Source organism: Dendrobates tinctorius, unplaced genomic scaffold (genome assembly GCF_039654945.1).
Source record: "Dendrobates tinctorius isolate UK_male_01 unplaced genomic scaffold, ASM3965494v1 ptg000060l, whole genome shotgun sequence".
NCBI classification, from domain to species: Eukaryota; Metazoa; Chordata; class Amphibia; order Anura; family Dendrobatidae; genus Dendrobates; species Dendrobates tinctorius.
In genome coordinates, this window is record NW_027361728.1 from 81,618,902 (window position 1) to 81,633,844 (window position 14,943).

General features: G+C 41.4%; 1 protein-coding gene across 6 annotated transcripts in view; it reads left to right on the forward strand.

Annotated features, from left to right (window-relative positions):
* The window catches only part of DOCK10 (dedicator of cytokinesis 10), a 387,536-nt gene extending 377,571 nt beyond the window's left edge, over nt 1–9,965 (forward strand). For 5 of the 6 annotated variants that reach the window (XM_073579089.1, XM_073579094.1, XM_073579091.1 and 2 more), the window contains one exon: nt 9,155–9,965. In XM_073579089.1, coding sequence (XP_073435190.1) covers nt 9,155–9,271 — 117 coding nt within the window. In that variant the 3' untranslated portion in view covers nt 9,272–9,965. Of the gene's footprint in view, nt 1–6,825; nt 6,890–9,154 lie in introns of all 6 variants that reach the window. The other variant, XM_073579093.1, reaches the window with a different exon arrangement.
* Nucleotides 9,966–14,943: the final 4,978 nt, after the last annotated feature.

The following is a 14,943-nucleotide window of genomic DNA, read 5'->3' on the forward strand; positions in this document are numbered from 1 at the left end:
GCCATTTGGTGAGCTGCATTTCTTGCTACATGTTCACAGATTTACCAGTGGAAAAGCCAAACTTCACATGCCACAAATGCAAGCTTGTGTCCCTGTTGGAGGAAAAGTTGCAAAATCTCGAAGAGAGGATAGCTCCATTGAAGATCATTAAGGAAGGTGAAGAGTTCATGGACCGAGCAGAATTATCTCTTCATGTTACAGAAAGATAAGAAATTCGAAGTGCACCTGAAGAAACAGAGGAATGGAGACATGTGACCCAGAGAAGCAGGAGGATCAGGAGGCAGTCAGCACCCATACTTCTCAGGAACCAGTACCAGGCTCTCACGCAGGAAAACGATGAAGAAATACATCAGGATAAGACTTTACCCACAAACAGCTACCTTGTACGCCCTCAGAGTCCTCCTGGATGGAGAAAGAAAAATGTTGTGAAGAAGAAACGGAGAGTGGTGGTCATGGGGGATTCCCTGTTGAGAGGAACAGAGGCCGCTATCTGCAGACCGGATATAACTTCAAGAGAAATGTGCTGTCTTCCAGGTGCAAAAATTAAAGATGTGTCTGACAGGATATCAGGACTCTTCAGACCTACAGATGACTACCATTCCTGCTACTACATGTGGGGACAAATGACACCGCAAGAAACGACCTGGAAACCATCTGCAGAGACTTTGAAGACTTAGGCAAGAAAGTGAAAGAACTGGGAGCGCAGGTGGTCTTCTCTTCCATCCTCCCAGTGGATGGCCATGGAACAAGGAGGTGGAATAAGATTCTGCAGGTGAACAACTGGCTACGTCGATGGTGCCGTCAGCAACGATTTGGATTTCTGGATCACGGAGTGAACTACTTATACGATGGACTACTTGCTAGAGATGGGGTGCACCTTACGAAGACTGGAAAGCATGTATTTGGAAGTCGCCTTGCTACACTTGTAAGAAGAGCTTTAAACTAGAGCAACATGGGAAGGGAAGCAAAAGACCAGAAAAAGCCATACACCTGACAAATGCTATTGAGAACTCTGCTATTAGAATTGGAAAGGAAGAAAAAAGACGAAAGAATCTAATTAATAAAAATATTGGATAAAGAGAAACCAATCACAAACTAAAATGTTTCTATACTAATGCACAAAGCATGGGCAACAAACAAGGAGAATTGGAACTACTAACACAGGAAAAGAAATATGATGTCATTGGAATCACTGAAACTTGGTGGGACAATACACATGATTGGAATACAAGACTAGAAGGATACAACTTATTTGCAAGAAACAGACTTGATAAACGAGGAGGGGGTGTCGCATTGTATGTTAGAAACGCGTATATCTGCACAGATATTGAAGCTTCAGAGACTGGGAGTTCTGTGGAAACTGTTTGGGTAAGAATACAAGGACAGAACAATGGAAAGGACACCATTGTAGGCATTTACTACAGGCCGCCTGTGCAAGCTGAAGATATGGATCAACTCTTTATGCATCAAATGGCCAAGTTCTCCAAAAAATATGACATAGTTGTCATGGGAGATTTCAACTATCCAGACATTTGCTGGGAATCTCTCTCAGGCAAAACTAACAGGTCAAGGAAATTCTTATCCTCTCTTGCTGACAACTTTATCTTCCAAAAGGTAAGGGAGAAAACAAGGGGAACTGCTACCTTGGATCTAATCCTTATAAACAGGGAGGAAATGGTTGAGGAGGTAAAAGTGGCTGGGACCCTAGGAGGTAGCGACCATGCTATTTTAGAATTTTGGATAACTAGAGGCGGAAGACCTGTGAAGACTCAGACGTCAAGGTTAGATTTCAGAAAGGCAGATTTTAAGGGATTCAGAAAGAGAATTGGAGGGATCCAATGGCTGGATATCCTTAAAGACAAAAATGTCCAGGAAGGATGGAAATCTTGAAAAATGAAATTCTCAAAGCACAGTTGTTAACAATTCCGAAAAGAGGGAAGAATAGGAAGCATTTAAGGAAACCAGGATGGATGAACACAGAACTTAAGCACATGCTAAAAAGGAAGAAAAAAATGTTTATAAAATGGAAAGAGGGAGGGATATCTAAAGAAGAATATAATGCTGTCTGCAGAACCTGCAGGGCACAAATCAGATTATCTAAAGCTGAAAATGAATTGAGGCTTGCAAGAGATGTCAAAAGAAATAATAAAGGATTTTGGGGATATGTCAAAAGTAAAAGAAAAGTCAAAGATGCTATAGGATTTTTACAGGATGAAAATGATGAAATGGTAAGACAGGATGTTGAGAAGGCTGAACTTTTGAATTCCTATTTTGCATCTGTTTTCTCTCAGAAAGGAAATGTAACATCAACTGTTATTCACTGTCCTATTAAGGGAATAGAAGAATCCAGGATATCTATAAACAGAAAGATAGTGAGGAAACACTTAGCTAACCTAAATGAATTCAAGTCTCCAGGTCCAGATGAATTACACCCCAGAGTACTGAAGGAGATAGCAGAAGAAATTTTTGAACCCCTCTCCATAATCTTTGAAAATTCTTGGAGAACAGGAGAAGTGCCAGAAGACTGGAGAAGAGCAAATGTTGTTCCTATCTTCAAAAAGGGGAAGAAGGTGGACCCAGGCAACTATAGGCCGGTGAGTCTGACTTCTATACCAGGAAAGATCTTTGAACAAATTATTAAACAACATGTATGTCAATACCTGGATAAGAATGAAGTGATTAAACAGAGTCAGCATGGGTTTGTAACTAATAAGTCATGTCAGACTAACTTAATTTCCTTCTATGATGGTATCACTGATTGGGTGGATCAAGGAAATGCTGTAAATATAGTATATCTTGACTTCAGCAAAGCATTTGACAAAGTCTCTCATGCAATCCTTATTGAAAAAATGACTAAGTATGGAATGGACAAGGCAACTGTTAGGTGGATTCATAACTGGCTTAGTGATCGGACCCAAAGAGTGGTCGTAAATGGCTGCACATCCAGATGGAAGAATGTCTCAAGTGGGGTACCACAGGGCTCTGTCCTGGGCCCTGTATTGTTCAACATCTTTATCAACGATTTAGATGAAGGAATTGAGGGTAAACTGATTAAATTTGCTGATGACACAAAGCTAGGAGGGATAGCTAATACTAGAGAAGAGAGAGAGAGGATTCAAAAAGATTTAAATAAACTGGAGAAGTGGGCAGCAACTAACAGAATGGTTTTTAACAGGGAGAAATGCAAAGTACTACATCTGGGCAATAAAAATGAAAAAAGCAAATATAAAATGGGAGGAATAGGGCTAAGTGACAGCACATGTGAAAAAGACTTGGGTATACTAATAGATCACAGACTGAATATGAGTCAACAGTGTGATGCAGCAGCAAAAAAGGCAAATGCAATTCTAGGATGTATTAACAGAAGCATACAGTCTAGATCACGTGAAGTCATTATTTCCCTCTACTCCTCTTTGGTCAGACCTCATCTTGAATATTGTGTCCAGTTTTGGGCACCACATTTTAAAAAAGACATCAACAAACTGGAGCAAGTTCAGAAAAGAGCGACCAGAATGGTGACCGGTCTGCAAACCCTGTCTTATGAGGAAAGGTTGCAGGATTTGGGAATGTTTAGTTTGCAAAAGAGAAGACTGAGAGGAGACTTAATAGCTGTCTACAAATATCTAAAGGGCTGTCACATTGTAGAAGGATCAACTTTATTCTCATTTGCACAAGGAAAGACTAGAAGCAATGGGATGAAACTGAATGGGAGGAGACACAGATTAGATATTAGAAAAAACTTTTTGACAGTTAGAGTGATCAATGAGTGGAACAGGCTGCCACGAGAAGTGGTGAGTTCTCCTTCAATGGAAGTCTTCAAACAGAGGCTGGACAGACATCTGACTGGGATGATTTAGCGAATCCTGCTTTGAGCAGGGGGTTGGACCAGATGGCCCAGGAGGTCCCTTCCAACTCTACGATTCTATGATTCTATGATTCTATGATTCTATTCTCCGGCCCCAGTGACTCTTATATGATGGTTATGCTCCAGCCCCAATGCTTCCTAAATGGTGCATATGATCTAGCCCCAGCATCTCCTTTGGGATGTATTTGCTCTTGGGCAAGCGTCTCCTATGTGATATGTATGCTCCAGCCCCAGTGTCTCCTATGTGATGTATATACTCCATCTCCAGTGTCTCCTATGTGCTGCATATGATCTAGCCCCAACATCTCCTACGGGTTGTATATGCTCTAAGGCCAGTGTCTCCTATGTGATATGTATGCTCCAGCCCCGCATCTCCTATGCGATGTATATTCCTTTGCCCCAGTGACTCTTTTAATATGGTTATGATCCAGCCCCAGTGTCTCCTATGTGATGTATATGCTCTAGCCTCAGTATCACCTATGTGATGTATATATAGCAGCCCCAATGTATCCTATTTATGTAAAATGCTGTGGAATATGTTGGCGCTATAGAAATAAAATTATTATTATTATGTATAAAGCCGACCTCCCACTGCTTGCATGGTATAAATATTATGTGAGCAGTGATGAATTTCCTATGTAGTGTAATATACATCTGTCTTCAGAAGAATGAACTGCTGCAAGTTTTTTTTTTTTACAAATCTTATCACAAAGAGTTGAGTGTGCTCCAGACCAATGCAAATTTGGAATAGCAGTTGCGAGTAACAACAAGATCAATACCACCTTATATAACACGTCTTCCAAAAAGAAGCAATGCCAGAAGTCACATTAGGGGTGAGTTAATAATTGTTTGACCAAATATACCAGGATTGTTTTCAAGTTGATAATTTTGTGTGACCTCCGAATGATGGTATATGTCCAATATCTCCCTTAGCAGAAAAAAGGTTCCACACCCCTGATCTAGACCATCCCATTGTAGTTCTGGGAGTATGTTTAGGGTCATTGTCCTACTGGAAAGTGAACCTACACCCAAATTGCATGTCTTTTGCAGCTTCCAACAGGTTTTCCTCCAGGATTTTCCTGAGAATATCTCCATCCATCTTTCCATCAGCTCTGACCAGCTTCCTTGTACCTAGAGCATTATTGCCACTATTTCATAAAGGCCAGATTTGTGGAGTATACAACTAATAGTTTTCCTGTGGACATATTCTCCCACCTGAGCTGTGGATCTCTGCAGCTCCTCCAGAGTGGCCATGGGCCTCTTGGCTGCTTCTCTAATTAGTGCTCTCCTTGTTTGGGATGTCAGTTTAGGTGGACGGCTGTTATGAATGAGTCGCCGGAGGAGGAGAAAACAAAAATACAAGCTAAGTCCAGAAAACCAGAGAGGTTGGTAGCTATCGGATTGCAGACCCCTGATCCTATTCACCACAACTAACAGTAGCCATGGGGGGTTCCTACGGTGCCCTAGACCCCTCATCACAGCTGGAGAACTACATAAGCCTAAAGAAGGAAAGGGGAAAACTGAACTGCCCCAGAGCAGACCCCAAAGCAATAGACAGCCCCCAACATGTATTGTCGGTGAAAAACAGATGAAAACACAAACACAGACAGAAAGACAGGCTGAGCAAACAATGGGGCCCAACTAACTAGATAGGACAGGACAGAAAAGATGCCGGCTGCAATCCGCAAAAAACCCTACAAAAATATCCCAACCGTCTGATAGGAAAAAAGGCCCTGAAGTTGCTAGACTTCAAAATCACTATATCAGCACTCAGGTATATTCTGAAAACAGAGCAAAGAGATCAACTGATCAGAGACAAATATGGAATTCAGCCAGTCCCAACCAGGACTGGCTGAATACAAACACTAAGGAAACCAGACAAAATCTCATGGAATAATAGCAGGGCAAAAACTTAGCTTTTAGTAGACAGGAACTAAAACTGGATGCCAGAGCTCAGGCTAGTTTCACACTTGCTTTTTTTTGCAGCGCGTTTTTCCCGCAAAAAAACGCATTGAAAAAACGCATACAAAAGCATACAACTGCTGCGTTTTTTTCAAGCATTTTTATGAGCATGCATGAAAAAAACGCAGCGTTTTTATGCGTTTGTATGCGTTTTTAGTGCGTTTTTACCGCGTTTGCGTTTTTTCCAAACATTAGGTGGCCCCTCACACTAACCCAAACCATGACTTTACTAACCCTAACCCTAACCCTAACCCTGACCCTAACCCTAACCCTAACCCTGACCCTAACCCTAACCCTTAACCAAACCATACCCTGATCCTAACCCTGACCCTAACCCTTAACCAAACCATACCCTGATCCTAACCCTGACCCTGACCCTAACCCTAACCCTTAACCAAACCATACCCTGATCTTAACCCTAACCCTGACCCTGACCCTAACCCTAACCCTAACCCTAAACCCCCTTAACTAACCCTAACTCTAACCCAAACCCCTAAATTCCATTGTCTAAACTAATGGTAAAAAAAAAACGCATGTGCAAAAAACGCATACATAAGCATGCCAATGCGCACATATGCTCACCATAGACTTATAATGGGTGTCTTGCTGTAAAAAAACGCATTGCGCGCGCATGCGTTTTTTTGAGGCAAGTCGGACGCCCAAAAAATGCAACAGGTTGCATTTTGTGCGCCCGAGCGCATACCGCAAAAAAACGCATGCGCGGAAAAACGCGTACAAACGCATGTGTATGCGCACATAAGCGCATCCCATGCAAAGTATAGGGAAAAAAACGCATGCGCTATTTAGCGCTAAAATACCGCTAAAAAAAACGCAAGTGTGAAACCAGCCTTAGAGCAGAAAGGATCACCAGCAGACCCTGCAGGGCGTCGGCTGCCTTATATCCACTCAGAAATTCCAGATGTCCAATCACACTCTGCCTGTTCAGATAACAGGTTCTTCCCATCCCAATCAATTTCACTACCTCTCTTCACCTGCAGATGGAGTTCATCAGACATCAAAAGTGAAGGGGAAAATGAACTCACAACAGACGGCCATGTCTTGGTAGGTTTGCAGCTTACCATACTTTTTCCATTTTTTGATAATGGATTGAACAATGCTCTGTGAGGTATTCAGAGCTTGGGCTCCGTATTATAACATAACCCTGCTTTATTCTTCTCTCAACTTTATCCCTGACCTGTCTGGTATGCTACTTGATTTTCATGAAGCCACAGAACAGCTGTAGTTTTACTGAGAATAAATTACACACAGGTGGACTCAATTTAATAATTATATAACTTCTGGAGGCAATTGGTCACTGTGAAGATTTAGACTACTAAATAAAATCCTGACTACACAAAGGTGAATACAAATACACATCACAATTTTCAGCTCTATTTTTTTTAAATAATAAGAGAACAATGTATCATATCTTTTTCACATCACAAATACTTGCCATTTTGTGTTTGTATATTATGTAAAATCCAAATAAAATACATTTAATGCGAACCTCAGAGCTAGACAAGCTACTAGCACCAGATCCTTTTTTGTGTGTAGCTGAATTGTACCTCAACAGCCTGTGTGCAAACACCGGTCATACAAATGTATATACAAATTCCAGAAGAGAAAAAAGGTGGCACTCACCAGCCGGGTAAAAGAATCCTTTATTTCATCTTGTTAAGCAGTTTCAGTGGGAGAACTGTGGAAAACGTCTTAGGACAATGCCCGTTTCGCTCTAGTTGAGCGTCAACAAGTCCTGTGGTTGGGGGAAGTGACGGGGAATCGATTTAAGTAAGAAAACACCCAGTGAGTAATGTCATAACTTTGTGAAAGGATCCTGCCCCCAATACATAAAAAAAGCGGAAAATAAGCATTATTAAAAAAACTTATAAACAGTGAAAATCCACATATATAAAAAAGGTGTAACACCCTCATCTAAAGAAATACCGTCATGTCAAACTTGTCATTGAGGCCAGTAGGACCTTGCGCTCGCACACGCAGGATTCATCTGGACTCTCTCTGCAGCAACAACCTATGGAGATCACTGACCTGTGCAGGCAGCTGAACTTTTTCTAAACCCGCAAAGGTTAGCAACTCAGGATTCCTGAGGTTATTGCTGCAGAAGAGTCCAGATAAATCCTGCGCGTGTGAGCGCAGGGTCCTGCTGGCCTCAATGAAAATTTTGACATGACAGTATTTCTTTAGATGAAATCGATTCCCCATCACTTCCCCCAAGCACAGGACCCGTTGAATCGCAGCTAGCGTGAAATAACCAGTGTCTTAAGAAGTTTTCCACCATTCTCCCACTGAAATGAATTGATTCATGAACTACAGGTGCCAATTTGAAGAATTTGGTGCAAAAAACTTCAAATAACTACTGCAAGACAAAAAAAATGGTTTAAAAGTTGCAAATAATGAATCCGGTGTAATATCTTCTGAATGAACCAAATGAACCAAGTAATATGTCAGTGAGATAATGACTGTAGTACAGGTTGACCGGCACATTGGTGGGGTAAAATCTGTGATGTTCTTGATGTTGCATTAATGCTTTACTTGTACTTTACTCATCACATAAACTCTTACTGTCGATACCACCTGTATACCACCATTTATGTGGACATATTTCTCTCCTATCCATGTTAACACATATGCACGTTGACTATACATGATTATGTTTATTTTTGACACGGAGAGCTACTTGGATCCCAGTCTTGTGTTAATGCATTCTCTCTCTTCTCTCAGCTGTCATGTGACCCTTGCGTGTTCCGCTTCTCTTCCTCTTTGTCTAACATTTCACTGAGTACTTTAGGGAATATCGGTATGTTCTTTACTTGTCTTCCAATACTTGGCTTGTGCATGTTAATCCTTACTCACCTTTCACCTCTTCTTATGCATTGACTCATCTTGGAGGTAACCCTATACTGTACTGTAGTGTTGGTAGCGACGGCAATGTAGTGCCTTACAAAACAAACGTAACAATGAGTAATTGTATATGTTGTGTTCCCCCTTCTTCAGATTGAAGTATTATAAACCTGTGTACGTTCTCTAACCTCTGGGAGAACAGCACTTTTCAGTCTTTGAATCTTGCTTTTCCCCTTGTGGCTGGCTGTAACTGTTATAAAGACAGCCAGTGACCTGAAACTCCCAATTGGACAGCGTACCGCCACAGCTGCCAGTAGGGAGTCTGTGGAGGGTGAAATTGTCAAGTGAACCGCAGCAAAATGCTGCGCTATGTGTTTTCAATTTTGAAGGTCGCTGCCCATCACTTGCTGTCAGATTGAGATTCTGTTCTTTTTTTTTTTACACTCTCTCTCCTTTTTCCTATAAAAGATCACTTATCGGGAAGACCCAGCAAAACATCCCACGTCTGAGAAACAATGCACTCTTCGGTCAATCAATAGAACAAATACAGGGCTGCCAAGCGCATCATCAAAAGCTGACTCCTGATTGGGCCGACACCGTTCTCCTACCACAGACTGACCTGATCAAGGACTTGCTTCTTCAGGACACAGATTGTCATTTTAATTTATTCTAAAGTGTTACCGCCAGTGCTGAAAGCAGCGCTAGCCAAATAAGTATGCTGCCTATAAAATGGACAAAACAGTGTTGCAGACCCCGTTTCTGCCTAGGGGTTAACCAGTGGCAGATGAGCACTCCCTTTATGACACGGTTGTCATTATTCACGCTAAGGCCTGTTTCACACTTCCGTTTTTGTGTCCGCCAAACGGATCCGTTTCCGTTTTTTTGACGGAAACTGATGCAAACGGATCCGTTTTTAAAAAACGGATCCGTTTTTTTGACGGATCCGCGGTAACCACTAATGGAAGTCTATGGTACAAAAAAACGGATCCTGCAAAAAAATGGCGGATCCGTTTTTTTACGGAAACCAACGGATTTTGACGGATTTGAAAAAACGGAAGTGTGAAACAGGCCTAAACCTAATATTATTATATCTCTGGCATCTATTTTAAGAGTCGTAATTCTATGTTTTATAATAAATAAGCATATTTACATTGAAGATTGTAAATAGGAGATGTGTAAAATTTGTCATTTTTTTATAGAAATGAACCCATATCCACAAGATAACTAAGAGTCTATAGAAATCCTTAGATAAAGATTTATTAAAGTATTTGTGAATGTGCTTGGTTATTATGTGGTTATTCTGCATGATGAGAGCAAGACACGGCTGAGAGCATGGAAAGAAATTTAATAGATGCTCCTTGGCGATAATAACAAAATAAAAACGTGCATTAAATGAGATGAGTGATGCATTTACAAGGTGAAGTACACAAGCTGTAGAGTCTGCGAGGAGTGGAGATGTATCATGTAAAAGCTGGAAGAAAATACTGAATATTTGTGTGGATTCCATCATTTATTTTTTTAAATACACTTCCTTTTTTTTTAAAAAAAAAGTACCTGTCAGTTCTCTTTACAAGTCTGCTCTAATACTGTATACTCAAATATACAGTACTGTGAAAAAGTTTTAAGCATTTACAGTAGATGCTGGAGTATGGTCACTAGAGTTGAGCGATACCGTCCGATACTTCAAAGTATCGGATCGGAATGGATCGGCCGATCTTAAAAAAAAAAAAAGTATCGGTATCGCCGATTCCGATACCGGAAGTCCCATTCAAGTCTATGGGACTTCCGGTATCGGAATAAGAAAAACCCTGTTTTTCCCTTGTACAGCCTCTCTGGGGTCTGTACGGGCCTTTCGGGGGGCTGTGCCGGCCTGCCAGGGGGTCTGTGCAGGCTCCGGTGGTCTGTGCCGGCCTGCCGGGGGGCTGTGCCGGCCTGCCGGGGGGGCTGTGCAGGCTCCGGTGGGCTGTGCCGGCCTGCCGGGGGGCTGTGCAGGCTCCGGTGGGCTGTGCCGGCCTGCCGGGGGGCTGTGCCGGCCTGCCGGTGGTCTGTGCAGGCTTCGGGGGTCTGTGCAGGCATCGTCCGATGGGACTACAAGTCCCATCGGGCGATGCCTGCTACCATGACAGTGATTGACACATTAGCCAATGATGGGACAGTAGTAGTCCCATCATCCGGCTAATGTGTTGAATGTAAAAAAAAAAAAAAAAAAATTACATGCTACATACATGCTACATTCATACTACATATATACTACATGCAACATACATACTACATATATACTACATGCATGCAACATGCATACTACATACTGTATATACTACATGCATGCAACATGCATACTACATATATACTACATGCTACATACATACTACATATATGCTACATATATACTACATGCATGCTACATACATACTGCATGCTACATACATACTGCATGCTACATACATACTACATATATACTACATGCATGCTACATACATACTACATATATACTACATACATACTACATGCATGCTACATGCTACATACATACCACATACATACTACATACATACTACATGCTACATACATACTACATATATACTACATGCATGCTACATACATGCTACATACATGCTACATATATACTACATGCTACATACATACTACATGCATGCTACATACATACTACATACATACTACATGCATGCTACATACATACCACATACTACATGCTACATACATACTACATATATACTACATGCATGCTACATACATACCACATGCTACATATATACTACATGCTACATACATACTACATGCATGCTACATACATACTACATACATACTACATGCATGCTACATACATACTACATGCTACATACATACCACATACATACTACATATATACTACATGCATGCTACATACATACTGCATGCTACATGCATGCTACATACATACTACATGCTACATACATACTACATACAATACATTCATACAATACATACATAGACATACAGTACATATAACATAGAGTAACATACTTACCAATACTTGTCACATTGTTCCCCGAAGCCATTGTCTTTTAAAGGAATAAATATTAACATAACAAACCACAAAAATACTCACCCACGATCCGAAGCAGTCCACGAGTGTGTCCCACGACGATCTTGGGTAGAGAACTGCAGCATCAGCTGATGCCGCCGTTCTCTACGGGCTGCAGGAATCCAATGACGGAAGGTAGGTATCCTTCCGCACTGTATTCCTCCGCCACTTAAAAAAAAAAAAAAGTCCCTAGTCTCACTTTATGCCATTGCTGCGTGGGAAATTCCCACACAGCAATGGCATAAAGTGAGACTAGGGACTTTTTTTTTTTAAGTGGCGGAGGAATACAGTGCGGAAGGATACCTACCTTCCGTCATTGGATTCCTGCAGCCCGTAGAGAACGGCGGCATCAGCTGATGCTGCAGTTCTCTACCCAAGATCGTCGTGGGACACACTCGTGGACTGCTTCGGATCGTGGGTGAGTATTTTTGTGGTTTGTTATGTTAATATTTATTCCTTTAAAAGACAATGGCTTCGGGGAACAATGTGACAAGTATTGGTAAGTATGTTACTCTATGTTATATGTACTGTATGTCTATGTATGTATTGTATGAATGTATTGTATGTAGTATGTATGTAGTATATATGTGGTATGTATGTAGCATGTAGTATGTATGTAGCATGCATGTAGCATGCAGTATGTATGTAGCATGCATGTAGTATATATGTAGTATGTATGTGGTATGTATGTAGCATGTAGTATGTATGTAGCATGTAGTATGTATGTAGTATGTATGTAGTATGTATGTAGCATGCATGTAGCATGCATGTAGCATGTAGTATATATGTAGCATGTAGTATGTATGTAGCATGCATGTAGTATATATGTAGTATGTATGTAGCATGTAGTATGTATGTAGTATGTATGTAGTATGTATGTAGCATGTATGTAGCATGTATGTAGCATGCATGTAGCATGTATGTAGTATGTATGTAGCATGTATGTAGCATGCATGTAGTATGTATGTAGCATGTAGTATGTATGTAGCATGTAGTATGTATGTAGCATGCATGTAGTATGTATGTAGTATGTATGTAGTATGTATGTAGTATGTATGTAGTATGTATGTGGTATGTATGTAGCATGTAGTATGTATGTAGCATGCATGTAGTATATGTGTTATGTATGTAGCATGCATGTAGTATGCATGTAGTATGTATGTAGTATATATGTGGTATGTATGTAGTATGTATGTAGCATGCAGTATGTATGTAGCATGCATGTAGTATATATGTAGTATGTATGTAGCATGCATGTAGCATGTATGTAGCATGCATGTAGCATGTATGTAGCATGCATGTAGTATGTATGTAGCATGCATGTAGTATGTATGTAGTATGTATGTAGTATGTATGTAGCATGTATGTAGCATGTATGTAGCATGTAGTATATATGTAGTATGTATGTAGCATGTATGTAGTATGTATGTAGCATGCATGTAGTATATATGTAGCATGCATGTAGTATATATGTTATGTATGTAGCATGCATGTAGTATGTATGTAGCATGTAGTATATATGTAGTATGTATGTAGCATGTATGTAGTATGTATGTAGCATGCATGTAGTATATGTTATGTATGTAGCATGCATGTAGTATGTATGTAGCATGCATGTAGTATGTATGTAGTATATATGTGGTATGTATGTAGTATGTATGTAGCATGCAGTATGTATGTAGCATGCATGTAGTATATATGTAGTATGTATGTAGCATGTAGTATGTATGTAGCATGCATGTAGTATGTATGTAGTATGTATGTAGTATTTTTTTTAACATTTAACACATTAGCCGGATGATGGGACTACTACTGTCCCATCATTGGCTAATGTGTCAATCACTGTCATGGTAGCAGGCATCGCCAGATGGGACTTATAGTCCCATCGGACGATGCTTGCACAAACCCCCGGACATCAGCACAGCCCCCCGGCAGGCCGGCACAGCCCCCTGGCAGGCCGGTACAGACCCCCACAGGGTGCACAGACCACCGGCAGGCCGGCACAGCCCCCCGGCAGGCCGGTACAGACCCCGGGCAGTCCACACAGCCCCCCGGCAGGCCGGCACAGCCCCCCGGCAGGCCGGTACAGACCCCGGGCAGTCCACACAGCCCCCCGGCAGGCCGGCAGAGACCCCCGGAAGGCCCGAAATGACGGCGCATCATGATGCGCACACACCGCGCATCATGATGACGTCAGGCTATCAATCAACTTTGAACTTCCGATTCCGATGCCGACTTCCGATATTGAAAAAATATCGGAAGTCTGTATCGGAATTCCGATACAGCAAGTATCGGCCGATACCCGATACTTGCGGTATCGGAATGCTCAACACTAATGGTCACCCAAAGCTCTGCGTCCTACCGTTCCTCAGTTATTCCTATTTGAAATTTAAGGGATAACGTCTCTCCTTGTGAAGAGTGTTACACCTGACATGCCAGTGTAAGAAGACTGAAAGGCCATGCAGTACTCCTCTGGGAAATTAAATATTCAAATTGTTTTTTCAGAGAGGAAGAGGATGTGAACTCTAGTACCACCAATTGTTATTATGTTCTTCTTATAGTTAAAGGGTCGATATTGTCATTTATTACTATTAAGTGGCACTAGCTTTCAAGTCCTCTCCAAAGAGGTAGTTTGCATTTATAATTTCCCAGAGGAGCTTTGCATGGCCTATAAGTCTCCTTACGCTGGCTTGTCACTCTTCACAAGATGACCTCTTAGTCCCCAGTCATAGGGCTCTTGTACAGCCAAATTAAATCACTTAGTTTGCACTGAAAAGGGACAACACCCAGAAACATATGTCTGCAAATAAAGACTCTGGTTTGGCTTTTATCCCAAGTCATGTAGAAAGTCTCGTTCAAGGGTCAATATTGAATTTTAAGATTGCTACCTCTAAGAATGTGTTCACACGTAGCCTTTTTTTGCGTTTTTACAGCTTTTTTTACGCTCGGAATCGCCGTGAAAACGCAAAAAAATGCATCCCATGCAATCCTATGGGATTCAGCAATGCTGTGCTAATGCTGCGGATTTTTCTGCTGCGGAATCGCATAGCGGAAAAATCCGCAGCATGCTCATTCTTTTTGCGGAATCGCGGGGATTCCGCACCCATAAGATTGCATTGAAACGCTCATTTTTCGCATGTGGCTATGCCCACCGTGTGTGAAGTGAGCGCTT